We start from the raw sequence: 13,397 nt of genomic DNA, 5'->3' as shown, positions 1-13,397 counted from the left end.
ACTGCCACCATTCACAAGGCATCAAACCTGTTCACACCCTTTCTTTTTTTAAATCAGAGTCAGTGAATAACTGTATAAAATATACTTATTTCTTCCCATTGTACAGTTAATGATACTTGGGCTTTGCCTGATTAAGTTGTTTGACCATGTTTACGCTGGGTTTCCAGATGCCAAAGCAGAGGCTTTGTCAGGGACAGTTCTGTGAAAAGTTATAACCACCCAAGGATAGTGATGGGGATGATGATGGTGATTCTTATCTCACATGTCACAATTCACAAGCCCACCTCCTCTCAGGCAGCGGCCAGGAGCAATGACTTGGGATGGAGCACCCTCGTGTACTAACAACAGTAACAACAATGGCTAATATTTATTGAGCACTTACTATGTGCCAGCCTTGGTCTAACTATCTCATAATCATTATCTAATTTCATCCTCACCACTATGTACAGTAAACTCTACTATTACTCATTTAAACAGATGTGAAAACTGAAGAGCAGAAAGGCAAAATAACTTTCTCAAAATCACACATAAAGAGTGGAGAAATTTTGTCAGACCTCAGAAAGGGTATATTAATGCCCACACTCCACAAATATGACATTTTCTCATGCCGCCCTGGCCTTTCAGCACATGTATTCCTTCACACCATCAAACAGGGACATTGGGATTCCTCTTTTTGAGTGCACACCATGACATCATGAATCAAAGAATTTCATGGTTTCATGATGTTAATGAAACTTTATTCGTTAAGACAAACCTCCATTGATTCAGCGTTTGTCCCCTCAACAAACCTATCAAGTGGCATCATTCTCTGCATCTAAACACAAAAACAAATTTAAAGGGGACACTTACCAAAGTGAAAAAAGGCATGTGAGAAGCAAAGCTATAAATCAGGCTGTCTGCTGCTAACCATTGCATCACGGGTCCCAGGCTCACATCTTATCAACTCCTACCAACAGTGACAGCAACAATCACCCGTTAATCAAAGCCAGTCCTCCCTGATGTTATCACAAGAGCTTCAGCGATTCTATGAAGCAAGTACATTTGTACAAATGAGGAAACAGAGACTCAGGGAGCTTAAGTAACTTGCCCAAGAACACACTCAGAGAACAGCAGATAAAGGACTCCCTGTCTCTAGACTCTTCAAAGACTCTGATCTTAAAACATGACTTTGATAGAGAAGTTGATGATGATCATGGAAACAGCGCTCCCTTCATTGACTCCCTTCATTATTCAGTTAAAGGAGTTTTCATACCCAGGTAACTCACTGGAATAGTCTTCAAACACAAAGACACGCCACACTCCTAGCACACCTTCCATTTCTCTCAAACACTCACACACTCACACACAGAAGGATCATCTTGTGTTACCTGTTATCTTAGGATATGCATGACTCCAAAGGACTCCACAGTAGAGCGATAAGATTGAAAAAGTGTTCTAAAGTTGAAAAAGGAATTAAATCTTGGAGAGAGTCAATCAGATGAAAACCAGTTCAGCCTCGTTCACACACACGCAGGACAAGAATCTAGAAACCAAGTTATACTCTACCATGATGCCTAATTACCATAGTCCACAGTCCTCAAATTGTCCATATTTGCCCACCTGCCATCATAACTGCTCATGAATTTCAGTGGCCTCCTCAAAGAATAGAGGAAAACAGATCAAAGCCCTTGCAGTCTGTACTATTCAGAGCCTACCTTTATTTAAGCAAAATTCTCCTCCAATTTCTCTACTTTAAGGAAATCAGAAACCACACCAGCATCTCTGACTTCCTGCTCCTGGGCTTCTCTCATCACCCAGAGCAGCAGCCTCTCCTCTTTGGGCTCTTCCTGGCCATGCACCTGGTCACCGTGTTGGGGAACCTGCTTATCATTCTGGCCATAGTTTCTGACCAGCACCTCCACACCCCCATGTACTTCTTCCTGGCTAACCTGTCCCTCATCGATACGTGCTTCTCCTGCACCATCGTCCCCAAGGTGCTCGTGAACACCGTCACACAGCACCACACCATCACCTACACTGGCTGCCTCGTGCAGATGTACTTCTTCATAGCCTTGGCCCTGCTGGATGACTTCCTGCTGGCCGTGATGGCCTATGACCGCTACGTGGCCATCTGCCTTCCTCTCCACTACACCACGATCGTGTGTCCCCAACGCTGCCTGCTGCTGGTCGCCGCATCCTGGCTCTGTGCCCACCTCCTGGCCTTCTCACTCACCCTCCTCATGTCTCAGTTCTCCTTCTGTGCCTCCCATTCCATCCCACACTTTTTCTGTGACCTTCTCCCTCTCCTCAAACTTGCCTGCTCAAACACCCAGATCTTTCAAGTCACGATGTTTGTGGAAGCAGCCCTCTCGGGTGTGGTCCCTCTCACCTGTGTCTTGGTCTCTTATGCCCACATCATGCACACCATCCTCAGGGTCCCCTCGGCTGTGGGGAAGCACAAAGTCTTCTCGACCTGTGGCTCTCACCTGTCAGTGGTCACTCTCTTCTATGGGACACTTTTTCTGGTGTATTTCCAGCCCTCATCCTCCTACTCAGCAGACACGGGAATGGTGGCATCTGTGGTATACACAATGGTCACCCCCATGCTGAACCCCTTCATCTATAGCCTGAGGAACAGAGACATGAAGGGGGCTTTGTGGCAACTCCTTGCCTGGGGAAGATGTTCCACCCCATAAAGAGTCCTTCCCCAGAGTAGAAGCTCAGATTTTCAACATGCCTTCTTCTCAAGACTTTTCCATTATAAATTTGAAAAACTCACATTCCTGACAGGATGGAAGCTTAGCCTTACAAGCAGATGCAAGAAAGTGAAGACAGGCTTTGCAGGACTGGAATAGGACAAACTAGCCTGGACAGAACTAGACAGAACTTCAGCCTGGAGAAAGTGAGTGACCAGCAGTCCCTATGAGGTGACTTGATGAATAGGTATATGTATCCAAGCAGATTCAGTCTAGAGTTGGGAACATCCAAAGTGCCAGGAAACACCTGTTTTCTAGGAGAAGTCTCAACAGGAGTGCAGTGTAGGCTTATAAATTCTTCCCCCCAAAAAAGAGGGGAGATCTAATACACAACGTAATGCTTATAGTCAACAATACTGTATTATATACTTCTAAGTTGCTAAGATGTTAGATCTTAATAGTTCTCAACACAAAAAAAGAAATGATAATTAGGTGACATGATAAAGGTGTTAGCTCATGCTAATGTAGTAATCATACTACAGCATGTTAATGTATCAAACCAACACATTGCACACTTCAAATACAATATTATATGTCAATTATATCTCAATTTTTTGAAGATGTATTTCTGATACCAAAAAAAAAAGAGAAGGAAGGAAGGTAGGAAGAGAGAGAGAGGAAGGAAGGGAGGAAGGGAGGAGGGAGGGAAATAAATGTCGGCAAGACAAGGCAGGTCAGGACCCTGGTGAAGCCACTGGGCTTCAGGGACCAGTTCTGACCCTGCCTTGGAAGAAAACTCATTCATGGGGATCGGCCTTATCTTGGAGGATATGACACCAAGGTGCCAGAATCTGTGTGGCCTGAAAAGACAAAAATACTCTAGAAAAGGAATGTAGCCATAGAAAGATTAAGAGATTTGCCCAGTATCAACCATCTGGGATTAGATCTTTATCTCTGGCAGGTGATTTGGGTTTTTTTTATTTGTTAATTGTGACCAGTCTTTATTCTTTACTTTTTACACTCTAGTTTATTTTTTTTCCAACTGAAAAACCATTTGTGTCATTAGAGCAAATGTCTAAAATATAAAGAAATCTTTTTAAATGCCTTCTTAAAAGAAACCACGGTAAACACTTTACATAAATTCTTGTGGTCCTTTTCTCTGTACATTTATTTTATATTAAGATGCTGATTTTTCACATGGCCTTACAAGATGACTGTTTTCCACACTTTATTATTAAATCTTCATAAGCATTTTCACAGTTTTTTTAAAGTTTCAAAGGCCCAAAAACATTTTTTTTTTTATTTATTGGGGCAACTGGGTGGCTCAGTCGGTTAAGCATCTGCCTTTGGCTCAGACCCTGGGATCAAACCTGCATGGGGCTCCCTGCTCAGCAGGGAGTCTGCTTCTCCCTCTGCCTCCCCCCGCCACGTGCGCGCACGCGTGTGTGTGTGTGTGTGTGTGTGTGTGTGTGTGAGAGAGAGAGAGACAGAGACAGAGACAGAGACAGAGAGGTGGGAAGGGCAGAGGGAGGGGGAGGGGAAAGAATCTCAAGCAGACTCTGCACTGAGCATGGGGCCAGATGTGGAGCTCCATCTAACAACCCTGAGATCACGATCGAAGCTGAAATCAAGAGTCAGATGCTTAACGGACTGAGCTACCCAGGTGCCCCAGGCCTGAAAAAATTTTTATTGAAATCACTATAAATCTGATGTGAAAACAAAAGACCAAAGCTTCTCCCTATGCAGCTCCTAATATAAACTAACTGGTCAACTAGCAGAGTTTGCACACTGTGATGTGGCCACATCTAGATCGGGGCCCTCAGAAAACATCTCCAAAGAATAAGTGTATTTTTTAGGTGGATTAAAAACCCTGGAGTCCAAGAGATTTATGAAGACATTGGAGTAGGGGCACTGAAACTCCCCTTTTTCTCATAATTAATATTATAGCAGAAGTAGGTGCCATATTTATGTATAATCTTCCATTTTGGATGATTATGTTGTCTGTTATTTTTACTATTATAGATAATAATGCAATGAAGATCATTGTTAATAAACCAAATATATATATATATATATATATATATATATATATATATATATATATATATGTTTCCCCATATCCTGACAATAAATTTTAAGAAGTGGAATTGCTGGGTAGAATATTTTTCAGCCGCTGATACAAGTTGCCAAAATAGTTTACAAAACTCGTAATAATTTACATTCCAAATAATGTTCTCTGAGAGTACCCCTTTCTCTGCATCCTACAGGTACAATGTGTTCTCATTTTTTACTTACTCACTGCAAATGTAAGTGAAAAATGCAACCTCCTTTTTGTAACTGATTTTTTTTGCTTACTAATTTATTGTTTTCTGAAGTCTATAGATAAATTTTATTTTTTCTTCTGCTAATTATTTCTTCATGTAATTTGACTAAAGATTTGTAGAAGTCCTTTTTATATTAAAGATTTAAGCTGAACACTTTTTTTAATGCAAACTTTCCCCAACCACTTTTTCACCCTTCATTTTTCTTTTTGATTTTTTTGACATAAATAAGTTTTTTCAATTTACATATATGAAACCAATAAAACAATTCCTCCTTGTGACACTTTTGCAGGTGTTACTAGAAAATCCTTCTTTGTGCAGAGTTCATGTGAACAGTGAGTGGTTTTTGACTTCAATATAATGTGTTCTTTTTTTTTTAAGTTTTTTTAAGATTTATTTTTAAGTAATCTCTACACTCAATGTGGGACTCAAACTCACAACCCCAAGATCAAGAGTTTCACACTCCACTGACTGAGCCAGCCAAGTGCCCCTAATGTATTCCTTCTTCATGACAGTTTTAATAAGATATGATTTGTAGGCTAAAATATTCACCATTTTACACTATACAATTCAGTGATTTTCAGTATGCAGCATGTTATTTTTTTACCGAAACAATGTATGACTTCTAGAATGATATCAAATATTGAAGCAGTTCTCTCCCTCACATCTCTCTTACTTTCTACAGGAGTTTCCTCTCCTCTCATGTCATACAATTATTTAAAAATAGGATGCTGAATGAACTATCATTCACTCATATATACCATCCACATTTCCACTCAGGGCCTTTTTTCTAATGCTGTTTTCCCCTCCATTTGCCCTTCCTCTTCTCCAGGCCCATACAGCTTACTGAAGTCCCACATCATCTGCAAACAGTACCCTCTTACACAAGCCCACCCTAGTCACCTGGACATGGTCCGCTTTTCTTGTGAGCTCCACTATCCCTTTATCTATTCTTCTCTTCCTCCCCTCCAAGATCAAGAATGACATAGGGGCACCTAGTTGGCAGTCAGTTGAGCATCCAACTCTTGGTTTCAGCTTAGGTCGTGATCTCAGGGTCATGGGATCAGCCCCACATCAGGCTTGCACTGGGTGTGGAGCCTGCTTGGGACTCTCTATCTCCCTCTCCCTCTGTGCCTCTAAAATAAATAAATAAATCTTCCAAAAAAAATGAATGACATAAAGATGTTCACTCTTGCCACTTCTGTTCAACAGAGGTTCCAGCTAGAGCAATTACGTAAAAAAGGGCAATATAAGGCATCCATATTATAAAGAAAGAAGTAAAACTATGTCTATTAGTAGATGACAGATGTTATATACTTAAAGATTCCTAAGGAGTCCACGAAAAAACCTATTAAAACCAATAATTCAGATTCAATGCAATCCTTACAAAAAATCTCAGCTATCTTTTTGCAGAAAATGACAAGCTGACCCTAAAATTTACATAGAAATGGAAGGGACACAGAATGACTAACATATTCTTGAAAAAGAAGAGTAAATTTGGAAAGATCTGCATCACCTGATTTCAAACCTACTACAAAACTGTAGTAATTAAAGACAGTGTGGTACTGGCACAAGGACACATCAAAGGGATAGAATTGAGAGTCCACAAGTCACGTTTATGGTCAATTATTTTCAGCAAGGCTGCCAGGCCAATTTGACAGGGAAAGAATAATACTTTCAACAAACAGTGCTGGGAAAACTGGATAGCCAAATGCAAAAGAATGAAGCTAGTCCTTTAACTCAAACCACATACAAAAATTAATCAAAATGGATCACTGACCTCAATGTTAAGAGCTTAAACTACAAAACCCTTAGAAGAAAGCATGGGAATAAATCTTTCTGACCTTGGATTAGGCGGTGGTTTCTTAAATATGACACCAAAAGCACAAGCAGTAATAGAAAAAAATGGGTAAATGGGATTCATCAAAATCAAGAAAACCACAAAATGAAAAGACAACCTACTAAATGGGAGAAGATATTTGCAAATGATATATCCAATAATGAGTTAATATCAAAAATATATAAAGAACTTACATAATTCAACACCAAATTTAAAAAAACTTAACAGATAATCTGATTAAAAACAGGCAGAGAATCTGAATAGACATTTTTCCAAAGAAGACATACAGATGGCCAACAGACACATGAAAAGATGCTCAACATCACTCATCACCAGAGAAATGTAAATCAAAATCACAATGAGATATCGCCCCACATCTGTAGGAATGACTAGTATCAAAAAGATAAGAAATAACAAGTGTTGGCAAGGATGTGGGGAAAAAAGAACCCTCGTGCACTGTTGGTGGGAATGTAAATTTATGCAGCAACAGTGAGAAACAGTATGGAGCTTCCTCAAAAAATTAAAAATAGAAATCCATATGATTCACTAATTCCCCTAACGGGTATTTACCCAAAGAAAACAAAAACATTAATTTGTAAAGGATATCTGCGCTCTTATGTTTATTGCAGCATTATTCATGGTAGTCAAGATATGGAAGCAATCTAAGTGTCCTTCGATAGATAAATGGATAAAGAAGATGTGATAGATAGATAGATAGATAGATAGACAGACAGATAGCTAGCTAGCTATAATGGGATATTACTAGGCCATAAAAAAGAATGGAAGCTTACCATCTGTGACAACATGGACGGATCTAGAGGGTATTATCCTAAGTGAAATAAGTCAGAAAAAGATAAATGCCATATCATTTCACTTATATGTGGAATCTAAAAAAACAAAGCACTGGGTGTTATATGCAAATAATGAATCATGGAACACTACATTAGAAACTAAGGATATACTGATGCAAATAATGAATCATGGAACACTACATTAGAAACTAAGGATATACTGTATGGTGACTAACATCACATAATAAAAAATTATTATAAAAAATAAAAATAAAAAAACAAAAGAGGTGAACAAAATAAAACAGAAACCGACTCATAAATACAAAGGACAATCTGGTGGTTGCCAGAGGGGACAGTGTAGAGAATTGGCAAAATAGGGGAAAGGGAGTGGGACGTACAGTCTTCCAATTATGAAAGGAATAAATCACAGAAATAAAAGGTACAGCATAAGGAATACAGTCAATGGTATTGTAATAGTGTTGTATGGTGACAGATGGTAGCTACACTTGTGGTGAGCACAGTGTAACATACAGAGTTGTCAAATCACTATGTTGCACACCCGGATATTGTGTATCAACTATACTTCAATTTAAAAAATGTAGACAGGGACACCTGGGTGGCTCAGCTGGTTAAGTGTCTGCCTTTGGCTCAGGTCATGATCTCAGGGTCCTGGGACTGAGCACCACATCGGGCTCTCTGCTTAGTGGGGATCCTGCTTCTCCCTCTCCCTGTCACTCCCTTGCTTGTACTCTCTCTCTCCCTCTGTCAAATAAATAAATAAATTCTTTTTAAAAAATGTAGACAACCCACTGAAAGGGAGAAAATACATGCAAATCATCTATCTGATAACATTTTCATTGAGAATACATAGAGAACACTTACCATTCAGCAATAAAAAGATAAATAACCCAATTTTAAAATGGGCAAAAGATGTGAATAGACATTTCTCCAAACAAAATATACAAAAGGTCAATTAGCACCTGAAAAATGTTCACCGTGGTGAGTCATTAGGAAAACGCAAGTCAAACAACCACATACCACTTCACTTCCACGTGGATGGCTATAATCCAAAAAGTGGACAATATCAAAATCTTGGCAAGGAAAGAGAGAAAGGTGAACCCTCCTACATTGGCAGTCAAACTAAAATACTGCCGCCACTTAGGAAAACAGTTGTACAGTTTCTCAAAAAAGTAAACACAGAGTTATCATGTAACATGGCGATTCCATTCCTAGGTGTCTAAGGAAGAAAACATGTCCACACAGAAAAGCTTGTACGTGGATGTTCACAGTACTATCATTCACAACCAAAGATTCGAAGCAACCTTCTGTTTTGCACACAACTGTGGCAATATTCTGAGAACTATAATATCCGTTCAGGTCTACCATAAGCAAAGGAAGAACTAATCAGATGTGGAAAAAATATATTAGGAAGAAGTTTTGGGTACCTGGGCAGCTTAGTCGGTTAAGCAACTGCCTTTGGCTCAGGTCATGATCCTAGGGTCCTGGGATCGAGCCCCATGTCGGGAGCCCGCTTCTCCCTCTGCCTGCCACTCCCCTCGTTTGTGCTCTCTCTCAGTCAAATAAATAAAATTTAAAAAAATAAATAAAAGTCTTGTGAAAGATGAAGGGGAATAGGAAAGTCACCCCCACGCAGACCCTCCACTTACGGAAAGCACGGTTCAGCTGCCGCGGAGGAGAGGGACAGGATCCCCACCTGCTGGCTCGCAAACTGGCCTGGCTACACGGAGGACACGGGGAGACGAAGGAAGGAGGCCACTGGGATCGGTAGGCGGCAGCGTCAACAAGCCAGAGAACTTGCACCCAGGGCACGTCTTGTGCGCGCCGCAAGTAGATATCCGCACCCGCCATCCGGAATCGTAGACGTTTGCATAGAGAGAGGCCTCGTAGGCATTCGGTCACTTTGCCGTCCAGAGACTCGACAGCACCTCGCTCTCTCAAGGCTGCGTCCTTGAAAATGGCTCCCACGGTGGGAACAGTGGGCGGAGCTACGTGCGGACGGCAGGGTCAACCGGAGGTCACGTCCTCTCCGTGACCGCCTCCAACACTCCACCCCTGGGACCCGGGCTTACCATCTCACGCGTCCTCGGCTTCCGCAGTGTGGCCAGAGCGGTCTGCAAAGGGGGCTGCTAGCATGGAAGTGGCTGTTGGGTGGCTATCTGGCTGCACCGGAAGCAGATACCATAGCAACAGGACAGGGACGTACAAAAGAAAACACCGATTAAGGTAATGATTCCCGAAATAAGTAACGTGTTTTTCCACCTAGAACCCCACGAGCCGAACCGCTGATAATTATTAAGTCCCCTGCGCTGGGGGTCAGTTCACTCAGGGCGTTCACTTGCGTCCTGGTGTGATTTAATACAGATGATACATAAGGATATTGTAACAGTGTTGTATGGTGACAGAGGGCGGCTACACTTGTGAGCATTGCATAACATATAGAGACGTTGTATCACTATGATGTACTCCTGAAACTAATATAACATTGTGTGTCAACTATACCCGAATTTTTTAAAAAGGGAGGGGGGAGAAAAAAGAAAGGCTACATTATTAGACTCATCAGACATGAACAAACACCACACTGTTTACATAATAGCCCAGGTGCCTCCTTGCCAGGCAGTAATAATGTCCAAGTCCATTCTATTTGGGAGGACAGCTTGTCTCCTTAGAGCGTTTCAGTGTTCAGTAAAGACAGGTTTTACCGCCTGTCATTTAAGACTTGTTTACCAACTATCATTAAAGCTTGTAAATTTAGTAAGGGCTTCTACCTTTTAATGTCCTCCCGGCAAAATGATCATACCAGTAGAAAAAAATTAACATCTGGCCATTGAGGAGAGGGAGATTGGCAGTTTTTGTTACCAAGGGGTGGGTTCTCCCCTGTGCCCAGGGAAAACCCAGGATGTACTGACCCAGCAACCATCCAGGTGGAAGGCATAGCCAAAATTTCTTGCCATACAACACTGGGTCCCATTTGGGGCTACCCAATAAATACCTGGCCAGGCCAGACAGTCAGTACTATCCTTCAATGTGACAGAATGACTGCATAGTTCCAGTGATATTCATCCCATACCCCTGGTGCAACTGGGTTGGTTCTGTTCTGAGTGGTTTTTCTGTTCTGTGCCCTGTGCTCAAATATCCATAACCTAGTGTAGGCTACATGAACCCATCCCAAATCTGAGTGCCGTTACCCATGGCTCTGCAGGTGGTAGTTTTAGGACCCTTCTGGTCAGCAGTTTGATGGGCTGCCTGTATAGTATATCCATGCCCAGTGTTACTGATAGAATGTGCCACGGGCCAGGTTTCTGGATCAGCATTAATAATATCAGATGAATTAAGAGTACTAGTCCTAGCCTGTTCTTCCCTAAATTGCTGTTAGTGCCTTCCAATCCCCTCCCCGGAGTGGCGATGGCACCATGGCAATCCCGACGAGCCAGAGAGGGGCAGCTGCCCACATGCCCACATACCCAACAGCTGGATTCACACTTTTTGCCGGGCACACAAGTGAGCCCACTGTAGAAAGGTCCTTCTATCAAGTGCCCATCTTGTGACCAGACACCACGGGAGCAGCAGGTATCTAAAGCCAAAAAGACAGATCTGTAGTAGGAACATGTATGAGAAGGTTTTCCCCGTGTGTAAGGATTCCACTTGTGGCCTGATCCTTAGATGTTAATGTGGCTGCAGCTTTATGAATATGCCTGGTTGCGCACACCATGCATGTTGCCCAGGAAAGGTAGCCCTGCCCCTAAGGATGGCAGCCTGGCTTCCACAGTGACGGGGGGAAAGGTGGGGTTAGACCAGTGTCCACACACACCAAGGCATATTTAGAACGTTCACTTAAATGGAGGGGGCCAATGTATCTATTCACCAATCCTCACCACTTGGGAACTCTGGTGGATGGCTCCAGACTCAGGGTCCTGGGATTGAGCCCCCCCTTGGGCTCCCTGCTCAGTGGGGAGCCTGCTTCTCCCTCTCCCACTCCCCTGATTGTGCTCGCTCTCTCTCTCTCTCTCTGTCAAATAAATAAAATCTTTTCTAAAAATCACCTATGCCTGGGCCCACCGTAAGATCATGGATCTCATTTCCTGAGTGCTGACTACCATGGCTGGCCCTGGCCTCTGGATGCTTCCAGTCTGCACTGCATCATGTGCAGTCACATTCCCTCGTCCGTCTCAGAATCATGCTCACGTATATGCTTCTGTAAGACACACACAGGGCAAACAGTGTCTCTCCAGCGGAGGCAGGAAGGCTTCCTGCAGAAGGTGATATTGAGCTCGTTCTGCAACAAAAAGAGTTTTTCAGGTAGACAAGGAAGAGGCTGGACATTTCGGGCAAGAGGAACAATGTTAAGTGTTAGGGGAACCACAAGAAGGATCTGTATTGGTGGAGATCAGAAAGCATAATAAAAAAATATTGAGCCCAAAGAATGGATGGGGAAAGCAAGCCAAGGGAACCCCTCTCCCCAAGCAGCATGACTGTCTGGCCCACATGGAACCTGAGGACCCATTTAACCAAACTTTTCCATCCTCCCCAGGCACCAAAGAGTGAGTCACCCCTGGCATTCCCCTGCCATCAGGTATCATGGAGTCCCCAAAGGATGTGGAGCGGGAGTCTCCACGGAGTCTAGGACAGCAGAGAGGGAAGGAGTCAGGATGAAAACAGAAAGAGGCCCTTCTCCCAGGGCCCAAGAAGAGTATAAGTCCCCCCTGTTCCTATGTTGGACTGGGGACGTCCCTGCTACCTGCCTCTGCTGTTCACACCCCAAAGGCTGGATCGGAGCTGCTCTGCCAGAAGATCTCCTCACCCACCCCCACTTCCTAGGTATGTCCTAACCAGTAACCACACACCATCATGGGGACAGCGGCTGGTATCTGGACTAAGACGAATTGAATGCCTGTGTGCTGAGGAGGAATGGGCTAAGAACTCGGGCTTGCGAGGAAATAGCCAAGCCCCGTGCTGAGAAATGCCAGGAGGCCATCCTCACCAAACTGAAATGTGTTCCTGAGTGTAGTGGAGCCTGGAGAGAGAGGATGACTCAAAACAGAGCTCAGCAGAGAGAAAGGAGCTAGCAGGAAAAGAAGCCTCCAGAAAGCTAGAATCTTAAGACATCAGAGCTGAAAATGCTCTCCACTATGACCTAGGGTCTTACTCCTTAAAGCATGGCGTCCAAACCAGCAGCATCAGCAGCATCGGGGGACTGGTTAGAAATGGAGAATCTCAGCCCCCGCCCAGTGCTTCTGAGGCCAAATCTGCATGGGCCAAGATCCCCAGGTGATTCCTAGGCACACTCAAGATTAAGAAGTTTTGCTGCTCAGGAATCCCAAATCATGCAGCACACCGGAATCACCGGGAACATTTTTTCCAAGTACAGATTTCTGAGACCTGCTCTAGATCAACTGAGTCAGACTTTCTGGACACTTGTGCACAACCATTTATTTTTACCCAAAGCTTCACCAGTAATTCCAATGACAGAAGTCCATAGAGTAGACCGGAAACCACTGATCTGGCCCAATCTGCCCAATCTAAAGATGCGAGGCCAGAGACAAGACAGTGGCAACCACAGGCTTGGGTGATCTACTAAGCGATCTAGTTAGAGTCTCTGCCTAGAGACAAAGAAGTGGGATTTGGAGCCTGACATGAGTTTAAGCCCCAGCTTTATCCCTTCATGGCTATGCATCTTGGAACAAGTCCCCATTCTTTGGAACTCAGCTTTCTCACCTTCAAGGAAAGATACCCTAGAATGTTCCACGGGCAG

The 13,397-nt window shown here is 43.1% G+C and overlaps 1 protein-coding gene across 1 annotated transcript; it reads left to right on the top strand.

Moving 5' to 3' along the window:
- Positions 1-1,477: 1,477 nt before the first annotated feature.
- LOC123788061 (olfactory receptor 1G1-like) lies at positions 1,478-2,675 on the top strand. The gene is made up of 2 exons (XM_087869674.1): positions 1,478-1,546; positions 1,752-2,675. Exons 1-2 carry the CDS (start codon positions 1,478-1,480, stop codon positions 2,673-2,675), a joined length of 993 nt encoding a protein of 330 aa, XP_087725800.1.
- The last annotated feature ends 10,722 nt before the right edge of the window (positions 2,676-13,397 follow it).

Source organism: Ursus americanus, chromosome 18 (assembly GCF_024610735.1).
Source record: "Ursus americanus isolate L20-20 chromosome 18, mUrsAme1.1.p, whole genome shotgun sequence".
Lineage (NCBI taxonomy): Eukaryota > Metazoa > Chordata > Mammalia > Carnivora > Ursidae > Ursus > Ursus americanus.
The sequence above is the reverse complement of the archived record's forward strand: the minus strand, read 5'-3'. Positions and strand labels throughout refer to the sequence as shown.

Excerpts from the sequence above, each read along its gene's own strand:
- LOC123788061 (XM_087869674.1), top strand. The coding sequence starts at position 1,478 with ATGAAAACCAGTTCAGCCTCGTTCACACACACGCAGGACAAGAATCTA. Across the intron at positions 1,547-1,751 it reads AAACCAAGTTATACTCTACC|ACCAGCATCTCTGACTTCCT; the intron begins ATGATGCCTAAT and ends ATCAGAAACCAC.